Genomic DNA, 12,310 nt, shown 5'->3' on the forward strand with positions numbered 1-12,310 from the left:
GCATCTCAGATCGGTAAAGATTTACCTGGATCTGTAGATAAACACTGCATGGAAGTCAGCAGAAACAGAAGGTCATTTTTGTAAAGCTCAAAGGTACCTCTGTGCATAAGGCACCATTTTCCAAAAGCCACCTTTAGCTTAGAAAACAAAGTGCTGTTAAAATGTATTTTTACTTTGTTCTTGTTGCTGCTGCTTTCTTCACAGAAAGCACAGTCCAATAAAGTGCAGGGCACAAGGAGGGTGAGATGGAAAAGGGAAATCCCTATTAACTCAATTAATAGCACAAGCCACTCTTTCCCACTGCTCTTCTATAGCAAAGATCTCAGAGAAGCCAGGTAGCATCCACAGCATTGGTGGAAGAGCAAAACTAGTCCTGGCAATCAGGCACAGCAGCAGCGTGACGCAGCCTTTTCTGGCTTGCAGGTACCTCCTCTTGCCAGCTGCTATGTAATTTCCAGTCAGCCTTGATATGGGAATAATGGAAGGTGTTTGCCAGCCAGTGCAACAAAGCCAGTGTATTTTCCACACTGAAAGCCTCATTTATTCATGATGAAGTTCATCTCATTTCTAGCTCAGCAGCACACTGACTTAGTTATTGCCACTGCAAGCTGGTGCCTGCTAGGAAGGCAGGTCTGTGTACGTAGGCATGTTTCCAGCAATGGCAATTTCTCTGATTCCTTTATTACTCAGTTCTGGTTGAGGGAATGCAGCCATAGTGTCATATTTTGCTGTGGCCTCTCCCTGCTTATGGCCTTCTACTATAACTGGCCAGTGTTCTTCATCATATTCACTACAATCTTGGTCTCCCATTTACTTATAAGTAGTTCAAAAGGCAGTGCTTATATTCTCTAAATCCACCTATTACAGGGTGTCTAACGAGTAGTTTTAATGAAATACACTCAACCCCAGTTAACCCACAGACCTTTCTCCACACCTTTGGTCATGTTTACCACTTCTACCACACAATCCTAATTCTGTCAGCTACTCCTTGACCACATTAAATTATTTTAAAATACACAGACCACCCCAAAAGAGGAGGGATTACAAATGACCAGCAGAAACAGCAGCTTTCCAGGAAAATTTCCAGGAAATCCTCTTCCAAGCAATATTAATGCTAAAATCCAGGCAACTTTAGTTGCATTGATGAATGTCACACAACTAGCAAACCTGAATCCCATTTGTTCCTACACAGCATAATAAACTGAGCTCAGTTCTTTTAACTGAAGAGAAGCACTTCCCAGACCAGTGTTTGTTACTCACAGATTTAGCCAGCTCTCAGTCTGAAGGTACAAAATTGTCTCTCTTCCCCTTTACCTTCACACTTTCCATTTCTTTCTCTGTGCAGAACATTAAACACTGGAAGTTACACAGACATGTTTGCATTTCAAAAACTGCATTTGGCAACTGGAAGCAAAGGGACACTTAGTTTCAATAAAAAAGAACTGCTTTCAGCTGTACTTCACAGTAGTACATGAGAAACAAAAAAATGACTGAATCCAGAAATGCAGCAAAGGCGATGCTTAGTGTTAAATGTCTAGAGGTGCCCTATCATCCCTTCTTTGGGCAGTACTAAAGGAGTTTCTGTCAGAAGCAAGTGGGCTGAGGGTTGCTCAGACAGATGCAATGGGACGTTCTCCTCCAGGAACAGGTCTCACTCGTTTGGTCTAAGAGCCTTTATGCAGACCTGAAACTCAACCACATTCTTCCAGAGACACTCTAAGGGTGATTTTTTTTACATATTACAGACAAATGCTCATCATTAGAAACAAATGTGTGGGTTTGGGTTTTTTTTTTTCACTTTTTCACTATTAACTCTGAATAAAATCAAACATCAAGTATGCCAACAAGGTTGCAACTCAGTAAAGGATGCATTCCTAACAGGAGGCAATAAAGGGGATTTTAACAAATTTAGCAAGTTTCAGGGAGGATCTGGAGAATGGCTGCTTTATTCCTGCCAAAGAAACCAATTAACGACTCAGTGCCAAAAGGAATTGTGAAGGTATTACTCTTGAATGAAACAATGTTTGAAAAAGGAAATGAATTTGTTTACGAGACACATTGTTGGCTTTGCTCAGTTTTACCACCACAGTTTTCCTCCAACAGGAAATACAGCATTAAACAAGAAGAAAGCCTCAATCAATCCCAGTAAAGCAACCTAAAGTTCATGTTAGCCATGACATGATAAGGCTCTTCTACCAGTTTTATTGGCATTTTAACTACAAACCCTCCAGAGCTGCCAAGTTTCAATTTACATCCAGACTTCTTCAAAAAGCTTGGGATTTTGACTTGAGCCTATTGCATTCTCTTATCTGTTTTTTTGGTTTGGTTTTGTTTTTTTAAACTGGAGCTGTGCAGGGCTTGGACTGGCCTTACATTAGCCATTTTACAGAGCCTGTCGTAGCAGGACACCAAACCCCACCAAAACTCAAACAATAATTTATTCAGCACAGCAATTCGACCCTTTAACGTACAGTTTTTGAGGCTGATATCAGGCATACCTGTCAAGAAACAGGCCCCAGAATGTAGGTCTATGACTGCAAACCATACCAGAACCAAATCATTACACTGTATGACAATGAACTGGCGCAGTTAAAGAAGCATCAGTACTGCCTTAGTGGTTCCTAACGGTAAGAAACTGAATTAGTGTGCAGTCAGAGCTGTGCTATTATACCATGGAAGATGAGCACTGAGCTCCCAGCACTGCCCTGTTCCTGCCCTCCTGCCCGTTCCAGTAACCCAGCCGTGCTCTGCTGCTCCTGCTGCCCCGGTTTCCCCTCTGGGATCCCTGCAGAAATCTGTTTGGCAGCGGGGCCTGGAGCAACGTGTGTGCTGAGACACACCTGGGGGGGGAAAAGAGAATGAGAGTAATTGAGAGCAGGGAAAAGCATCAGATAAATAATACTGGAGAGAGTGGTCCATATTAAGGGTTAATTTATTGAGAATGAGAATACTGAAGTGCCACTGCTACATCAAACCCTGCTTACGGCTCCCTGCAGACACACATCAGGAGCTGCAGGGGCTGGACCACCTTCCCTTAGCAAATGGAGCTGCTGAAGAAAACTGCAGCAATTCTAGGACTGAAAGAAGCAGATGAACTACCTGCTGACCTGGACAGAGGGAAATACAGGAAGTGTTGCATTCAGTAGCCTTCACCCTTACGAAGCTACCAACCAGATTAGCTTAATTCAGCTCAGTCTTCCTACTCCTGTCAAGTCAGCATGTACAGGCAAAAGTGAATACACAATACTTCTCCAGAGAAGAAATCCCAATCTTACCTAGGTTCCCTAAATCACAGGCCTGATCAAATAGAAGATGTAGGAAGCTCCAACCTCCCATCCTCACAGACCCCAAAATTTCCTCTGTAGTTCTTAATTTACTGAACAGGCTCCTATGCTAACCAGAGAGCACAGTCCAACAAATACTTCAGTCAGTTCCTCTTGTAACCTAAATAAACAGGCAGGCTCTTAGCTGCCAGTACTAACAAGCAGTACCTACCTCATTTTCTCTATTCCTCATAAAGAGAAAAAGAAGAAAGGAAATCAAATTTCCCAACTTCCTCCAAAAACGTTGAGTCTAACCAACTCAACTCATCTGCTGGAGACTGCCTCGGCCCAGAGCCCTCTTTGGAAGGGATGGTGTTCCACCCAAGGAAATCACACTGCTGGGTGGCCCAGCGAGTCTGTGCCCTTCATAAAGAAGCACTGAATGCATTCTGCATTGCCTGCCCAGAAACACTGCAAACTGCTAACAAGATGCAGACACCAGGGATGATTCTGGCTCCTTGATTTCCTTTCACACTATGCATGGAAGCTCAGGCAGATCCTTGTCCTTGGAAATAAGTAAATAGAAACAAAACTAGAAAACACTGCGATTACAAAAATGCGTTAACAAACAGAATCACTGACATTAACGTGCAGGCTAATAACTCACAACACCCTGCCATCAAGAATAAAAACTTGTAAGCAATTGGGAATTAATCGTTCTGTGCTGTTCAGTAGTCACACCATGTATGCCAGTGCATCCAGACTTTCTGTAACTGCTTGGTGTGCATCATTCCACTTTTGGCCTGACATCCTTCCACACAACCTTAGCTCACTCTCCCCATCTCACTCTATTCTCCATTTCTTTAAACACCTAAAACTTCCACGTGCTCCTTTGTGCAGGAAATACCTGCACTGTGCAGCTGCAGGAGAGCACCGTGCAATTAGGGTCTGATGCCCTTTGCTTCTCCACCTGCTTGTCTGTACCATGGCAATCCTACAGAAAGTGCAGTACCTTAGAAAAGTCCTGCAATGCCTACCCAAATGCACAGAAAGTTGTTCTCTGTCCTGAAAATATTCAAAAACACACTAAAAAAAGCCTTCCTAAATCATGTTTGTTTTTCTTCCAAAAAATAGCAAAATGTTTATTTTTATTAGCCTTCTGTTTTTGAGTCCTTATGGTTGACATTTTCAAGCCCAAGAGCTAGAAATGTCTTTTCATTCTTGAACAGAAACTGCATTTTTAATGGAAGCACATGAATTCAGAAGCTGTGACTTTATGAGAATACTCTAAAAGCTGTGAGGTCTCAGCAGTGATGCCCACAGAGGAGGGTCTCCGGGGGTGCAGCAGAGCAGTTCCCCTGCACCCCAACATTCCCAGCCCCATTGCTAGGAGCACACTGGGACTGGTGTTCCCTCATTTTCCTTTTTTTAATGAGATTCCCTTCTGTAGAAGGCCCTTCTCAGACCATGCACAACTGTCCCATCCTGTGTTCACTCGTTTCCTCTGCGTGACCAGAAGAGTAACTACAGTTGTTGCATCCCAGTTCCTCCCCTTACATTGCGATGGCAAGCCCAGGTCCAATTTCATTCCTACTGCACTGTCCTTACCATACTTTACCTTTCCAGAGCACAGTCACATTCTCTAAGCTTAATTTTGAAATATCTGAATTGTAGTCACAGGGGAAGTAAGCAGAAGATTCTTCAGCTGAGATTACATGGGCGAATCCCAGTAATAATGATCTGTGAAGGGATATAAAAGATCACCTGTGGGATAGAGAATGGGAAGATTGAAAATACAGGTGTTGACCAAGAAAGGAGCAGAGCTGTAAGCTCTTCTTGACAGGGTAAATTCTCCTTATACCTCATGAAGAGGAAAGAGGTTCTGGTTTTGTGGGATCCCAGTGCTACCATACTCACCACTGTGATCCCTTCTGGGAATGATTAAAGCTTTGCACTCTAACATGTACCAGAAGAGCAATTATCCTGATACTAAGCTACTCAGGAGATGGACTTCAAGTAGAATAGACAGTACAGTCTGCAGATGCCTCCTCAGTTCACAGAAAAGGCAGTAATTACCACTTCAAAATCTGTGTTCTTGTCTGCCCAGGGCACAGAACAATCAGACAAACTTTGGTTCTAGTCTTAAAGAAGTTGTGTGGAATTGGTGATCAAAAATGCTCTAGCTTCTGGAAGTGGCAAAGAGCACTGGCATATGCTGAGATCCAGCATCACTTCTGCCACCACTTGACCTGGAGCAAAGTCTTAACTAAAATGCTACAACAATCTTGGCAGCATTTCTTAAATTCTAGATGCTTGACTTTGCAACAGGGACTGGCTTTTAACACTGTAGTTCATAGTTCTGAAATACGTGCTCTAAATCAACATAGCTGTTGCATCATTAGTTTTCAAAGCAGAAGTCTTCAAATTCTCCAGAAAACCACTGAACTCCTGCCATTTCTGGAGACCTAATGTTTCAGGGGAGGAAGAGAAAAGGCAGGTAAGCCAGGATCCCACTCCTCTCACACGTTAAATGAATACACATGAGTTTATCTGGAGTTACTCTCACTGTGTGAAGTTTGTCTCTGGCTTTTCAAAGAACAGAACCAGCTAGAAAAACACTTTTCTTCACTCTGTTCTATAGCCTCCCACTCCAGTACTGCTCCATGTATTTGTATCTAGGCACCATGTGTCTTCAGAAGGAATTCACTGTACCTGCATTACCAGCCAACATTTTGGTTTTACCAGCTTTGACACACATGCACACTTAAAACATCAGCTGCTCCATGCAGTGCTGTGGTCACGATACAGCCTTTGGTTTAACCCTCATTGAAACACAGTGATGCACGTGGGCACATGCACGACTGAGAGTGAGAACTGTGTGTTCTCCATCGTTTTCAATGGCTAAGGATTACAGATGCAAAAGCTGACATTTTTTTTCTATTGGTGGTGGGGTTTTCTGCCCGTCTTTGTTTGCTCTGCATGCCCCTTCTGCAGGGCTGTGCAATTTGGCACCACGAGCTCTGCTCACCCCCCTCGCTCCCCAGAATTCCCACTGCTTTGGAAACTCATAGCCAGTGTACTTACAGAGCACAAGGCACCACAGTCCCTCCCACTTCTAGGACCTTAATGTCGGCTTCTTTTACCTAGACTTGCTATTTCCCAGGTTCACCTTCCTTGAATTCAGCTTCTTGCTTCTAACCTTTCAGCTTATCAGCATTGATTTATTTAATATAAAGTAGTGAGGTTACCTTAGATCAATTATACCTTCTTTTCTGTGCAATTTCCAATGCTTAATATGTCTGTTACTGCTCAGCCACAGGGACAACTTGTCCAGCTGGATCCTAAATTATTTCGATCCTTAATTCAATTGTATTTTTGCCACAGCCCAGCCAATGAGCATAATTCTTTTATGGCTAAGAAGCCTCTTTAGAAATAATCCAATAGCCCATATTAAAATATAGGTCATTGTGAAAACTGCCAAGTGCCTGACTTGTCATAACTTCAAAGGCAGGCTCTGAGTCTCCTTTGGCACTGCTGATTCTTTCAGGGCTCGAAGGCTTAATTTTAAAACAATCAGCTCAACAGAAACAATTTACTTGTAACTGTCCAAACTAGTCAATGTTAGATGGGAAGCTAATCTGCTACTTTGTGCTGCACTTGGAGAAATGCTACCACTGAGGGCAACTGGAGGTTTCCGAGCACTGTATCAGCTCACAGTACTTGGATCTGTTGCTATAGAACCGCAAAGGCTTTCAACTGTAAAAATAAGTAAAATCTATTCAAACCTGCTCATGATGTGAACACCCCTGTGAGACAAATGTGTAAACTCACACAGGCAAAACATACAGAAGTTCTTAAACTTTGAGAAGTCAGATTTGGCACTACAACTAATACTTGTGGTAAGACTTGGGTCCTTTCAAGTGTGTATGTTTATACAGATCCCCTCTTTTTAAAAGAAATAAAGAACTGGCCTTGTTCAGTGTTTTGGAGGAGACTACCTTCAATTCCCTGCTGTTCTTTCTCCGTCTCAAAGAGCTGGAATCACAACATCTTAAAGAATGTTTAAGAAAATCAGTGGCTAGTTTTACAAGTGCTCTTAGAATAAATGAGAAATGAGAAAATTGGATAGGTGAAGCTTTCATTTCTACATCTCCTCTCCAAGCGTGTGCTTATCACTGCCACTGGTCAAAAAAGGGAGTTCTGGTTCTACACCAAAGAAAACACTTTAGTCCCAAATGTTAATATTAGGCCAAGAAGACTGTCACTGAATAACAAACATTCTCAATGCTTGGGCTTTAGAGTAACCAGTGAAGTCAGATGCTATGCATTTGGAAAAAGAATGACCTGTCTGTTTTATTGTCTTCAGATACATGTGCATAATGCTTCTTAAAATGAATGAGTCTACATAAAGACTGGCTTTCAATTTGTCTAATAACCAATGTGATACACAACAAATTTAAGGTCAGAAAGCCACATTAAAGGGGCTATTTCTAGTTAAGGAAGATACCAGTACTCATTCTCAGTCTTTTTTGCAGCCTGCACAATTAGACATGTTTTACTTGCGGTACAAGCAGAGATATCAGCGAGAGACTGGCACGAAGAGGACGGACAGGTTCTCCCAGCAAGCAAGGACAGATTGCTTCTGTTTTTTTGTTTAGTCTTTTCAACAGGAGAAAAATAACGCCCAGCACCTTGTTATTAGCAGTGCAGTAAAAAAATCTACTCATGTGAAATTCAAGTTTTCATATCGGCACACATTTTGGGACATCCCTCCATCTAGCTCTGGACATTTAGGTGTCTACATTAGGGTCTGCAGGCAACAGAAATTACAAAGTATTTTTGTGAAATCCTCGATTAGGGAAATGCATGTAATCCTACGACCATGTAGAGTTCCCATTATCCTACTCCCATTTAATAATTAGGCTGTTAAAACACTTCACAAAACCCAGACTTCCAAATGAAGCCAGATTAATCTGGTATCTTATTTTGATAACTGCCTTTTATAAAAACAAGGACAATGAAATAGATATTAACCTATCAGTAATTCAGAAAAGCAGTTGTTACAATGACAGTTTAATTGTTAACCTGAGCAGAGGAGGTGAGAATAAATAAAAGAACCGTTAAGGCAGGAATGAAACTGACAAAATAATAGTATGTTGTGTTGTAAGGATAATTATAGGCTTGGAAAGAGGTTATACATCCCAAAAGATCTGTTATTGGGAATGAGCTTATTTAATATTTGCATTAATAATACACACACATAAAAGTTTGTGCTTGCTAATTAAATTTGGAGGTGGTGAAGTTGGCAGACAACAGCAAAGGTGAGAAGAATGGTGCTCACACAGGAAAAATTGATGTTCTTAAGCCCTGGAATTACAAAAATGGAGACAAGATGGAAATGAACAGAATAAAATGTTGAACCTGGTCTTCAAGGATTAGAAACAAGAATATCTTCCATAAACTACAGGACTATCACCTGGAAATGACAGAGTAGAATGGGTGTTCATAACTGCTTCTGACCAAACTTTAAATACAGGTGGGAAAAAAAGCAAGCAAGATCCTCTTAGGATGAAGGTCAAAGCTGATAATCATAAAATCAGAATCCTTAGAGTTGGAAGGAACCTTTAAAAGCCATCTAGTTCAACTCTCAGCAGAGCACAGGGACACCACAGCTCCATCAGGCTGCCCAGGGCCTGATCCAGCCTGCCCTTGACTGCAGTCTGCAGGACGGCACAGCCACCACCTCTCTGGGCAACCTGTTCCAGGTTGGAATTATTTGTAATTCACAAAATGCTGAGAAGACTTCATCTGAAATTTAGGCCGTTTTTGTTCAAGGAAGGTTTCTTTTAACTAGTAAATAGAGATTGCACGTAGATAGAACAGGATGGACCAAAAAGAAAGACCACAGCAGACCCAAGTGTTCTGGTTCCCTTACTGCTCAAAGCAGACCCTAGGTTGGTGAGTGTTCTCACCCTTTCCTGGCCCCTGCACAAACCCAGGTGAAAAGAGGAGGATGAAATGCACTTCATGCGGTCAGATTGAAACAAGATTTTCTCCACACTGATTGTATATTTCCTGGTTACCTCAGCCATTTTACACAGCGCAACACCCAGGCGCAGAGCCCCAGCTGGAGTGATCCAATATATCTAAAATGAATCAGGTGCCATGGGATATCTGCCTGGGTAACCCTGATGGCTCCCTTGCAGAAGGCAACCAGTGCTGAGGTAGTGGGTCCCAGGAAATAAGCCTGGGAGGTTGTGATGATCTCAAACAGCTTGACTGGAGAAAACAACAATGTTACTATAGTCAGTTATAGGAAGAAGCCTTATCTTTCCTTTTAACCTGGTTTTCTTTTGTAAATGCAATGTCAGCACATCCTATAGAACTTTTGTAATATCTGCCTTCAGCCTGAAGGCAGTTTGTAGTACGACAGACCAGCTGTCAATATGCAGACTTGGGCCAACATGGATGGGCCCTCTCGGTGAGAGAGATGTATTTCTTTGGTTGTAGGGAAGAGATGCTATAACAACAGCCTCCTAAAAACACAACACAAAGCTTCTAAATGCTAAGTAAACTCAACATTTGGAATGGCAACGTGATCTTAGAGATACTGAAAAACAAAACTTCCCAACCTGCACACAACAACCAACGAACTGGAGCCGATACATCTGCTGTCATCAAAAGGTGTCTCATACAGTCAGCAGCACGGTGTCCTCTACCTGATAACCTAGAAAGATGGGCACACCCCTGCCACTGCCATGTTCCTATCGCTAGAAATTGATTTAACATTGATTTAGTAAGAAAGCTGTTCTCTACTTTGCTCCCAGTTCCTACCGCAATTGGCTATTGTCCGAGTTTCTTTTATCACAGAATAACCAAACCTAACTGCATTCAGCTTATGTGGTTCATTTGAAAAATGTTTAGTCTTTCAGTGCTGATAAGCCCAACAGCCAGAGTGAGCTCAGGGTTTCTGTGGATATATCAGGACATGAAATCAAAGAGGTGGTTCATGCATCCTATGTCCTTTTTTAATCTTTTCATGATATATTGGATTACAACAAGAAAGTGGTGTCCTGGGCCTCCAAACCCAAGCTCTCACAAGCAACATCATCATGCAACCCTGTCCATTAAACAAAATCCTACAACCCTCTATACTCACTGCTCTGATACTTAGAACTCTTCTCTTTATCCAACTACCTTTTTCATTACTCTTTTGTCCTCTGGTTTCAATGCTGCTGCTGTTTTGTTACTTGCTTTCTCAGTGATGCTTAATAAGGCATTCCCATCCCTTCTCAACCACTAGTTAGTCTGGCACACATGCCAAGCTCTTTCAAGTACAGCAAACTTTGCACAACGCAAGACCCTTCTGAATGCACCAGCTGTTCTAAGACACACGGTTCGACAGAGCCCCTCTGGTGCTGGTTCACAGGAAGGACAGCAGCCAGCTCCTGCAGTTCTGCCAGATCAGTGGCAGAGGGCTGTGCTGTGCTGCTGGAGCCTGTGGATGCAAGCCCTGCTGTCAACGAGCCTTCACACCCGCAGCAAACTGAGGTCTAGGGGCACGCACTGAAGTGTTCATTGGGGTTTTTTCTACATAGACGTGAAGGTATGACAGTGACAATCCCAGCTTACTATTACAACACAGAGCGTATTCTCCTATACCTTACCAAGAGAATGACAGACACACATTTAAATAATTAATGACTAATCCAGCAATACCTGACTATTTTTTAAAGTAAGATATCACCTATTTTCCAGTCAAAAGTGGAACACTGCTAACAGCATGCCATCTTGCCTGTCTCCATTGAGATTTCTAAATACAATATTCCCTTCCCTGACTGCCACTCTACCTGCTGTCAGGCTCCATTAGGCATAACAAGATCCAGACAGATTCAAGATTAAGCAACTTTTTTATAAAATCCAATTGAGGACTTTCTTACCTTGAGGGTGCAGCAAATATTACATTAACCAGATTGCACACACTTTCCATGCAAAAACTAAAGGCAGATACATATATATTTATTTATATATATGCATGCACACAGTGATTTAGTTCTCCTAGGAAATAAGTGGGGGCTTTCTAGATTCCTCCCACAATAGATATCATAATCAAGCTCAGCTAATTGAGACCACTGTGGGGAAAAGGGTGTTCCTTAGTAAGGCCCTATTTTTCCAGAAGCAATATGTGAGTGCCGCTGCCTAGCGTAGGAAGTCTGTGCAGATTAGTCACGTGGAGAGAGAGGAACAAGATTTAAAAAGCTCCTTACTGGCCAAGCTACAGCTTTGGTTCTCAGCGAGACTGCAGACCCGGAGTGGCAGAAGCCAGAAGAAGGAATTCCCCCTCCATCACCTGCCCCTGCATACAAGTACCAAGGAATGGGCCAGAGACATCCCCAGTGCTACCTGGTGAGTGTCAGCAGGATGGCTTGGGGGCTCTTGTCTGGGAGCAGGCGCTCTCCTCATGCCCAGAAACAGCTCATCCTTCATTTGCCGCATGAGATGGGTGCAGGCTCAAGAAAACGCAGGGGATGGTGGGCACATGTAATAGCACTGCATGTAAATGGAAATATGGGTGCTTATGTAGTGCTTTATGTTATTAGGTGGCTGTGAGTGATGGGTGGCGTGAGGAGCAGGCAGCTGTGCAGTGCGTGGGTGTAAAGATGTGGGAGCATGGCATGGACAAAGCCTGAGAGCTCACAGAGCACTGTGCAGGGACTGCACATGGGGAAAGTGCTTCAGGCATGCGTAGCATGAAGTGTCGAAAAGATCAGAGAAAAAAGTTTCATGTGATGTATTTGGAGAAGAAGAGTGTAGAAAACTGTGGAACAGAAAGAGAGCATCCGAACTACGTGTTCTAAGCATGAATTTGCTCTGTAACAGTCTAGATGCTGCTCAAGTATTTTTTCCAGACAAGGACTTTGCGAACCAAATCACAGCTAAGAATCATGAGAAACCCAGTATGATGCCTTCTGTAATGCCAAGAGCTTTTGTAAGGCATAAAATCCCTAAATTGTCAATAGCTGCCTCAGCAGCATCTTCACAGTCAG

At 42.6% G+C, this 12,310-nt stretch overlaps 1 protein-coding gene across 1 annotated transcript in view; it reads left to right on the forward strand.

Moving 5' to 3' along the window:
• The first annotated feature begins 11,592 nt into the window (after positions 1-11,592).
• The window catches only part of SLC6A2 (solute carrier family 6 member 2), a 74,722-nt gene continuing 74,004 nt past the window's right edge, over positions 11,593-12,310 (forward strand). Inside the window, exon 1 of the mRNA XM_042877136.1 lies at positions 11,593-11,669. Coding sequence (XP_042733070.1) covers positions 11,640-11,669 — 30 coding nt within the window. The 5' untranslated portion in view covers positions 11,593-11,639. The remainder of the gene's footprint in view (positions 11,670-12,310) is intronic.

The sequence above is a fragment of the Lagopus leucura genome, unplaced genomic scaffold (assembly GCF_019238085.1).
Source record: "Lagopus leucura isolate 7727_CA_CO unplaced genomic scaffold, USGS_WTPT01 Super-Scaffold_100017, whole genome shotgun sequence".
NCBI classification, from domain to species: domain Eukaryota; kingdom Metazoa; phylum Chordata; class Aves; order Galliformes; family Phasianidae; genus Lagopus; species Lagopus leucura.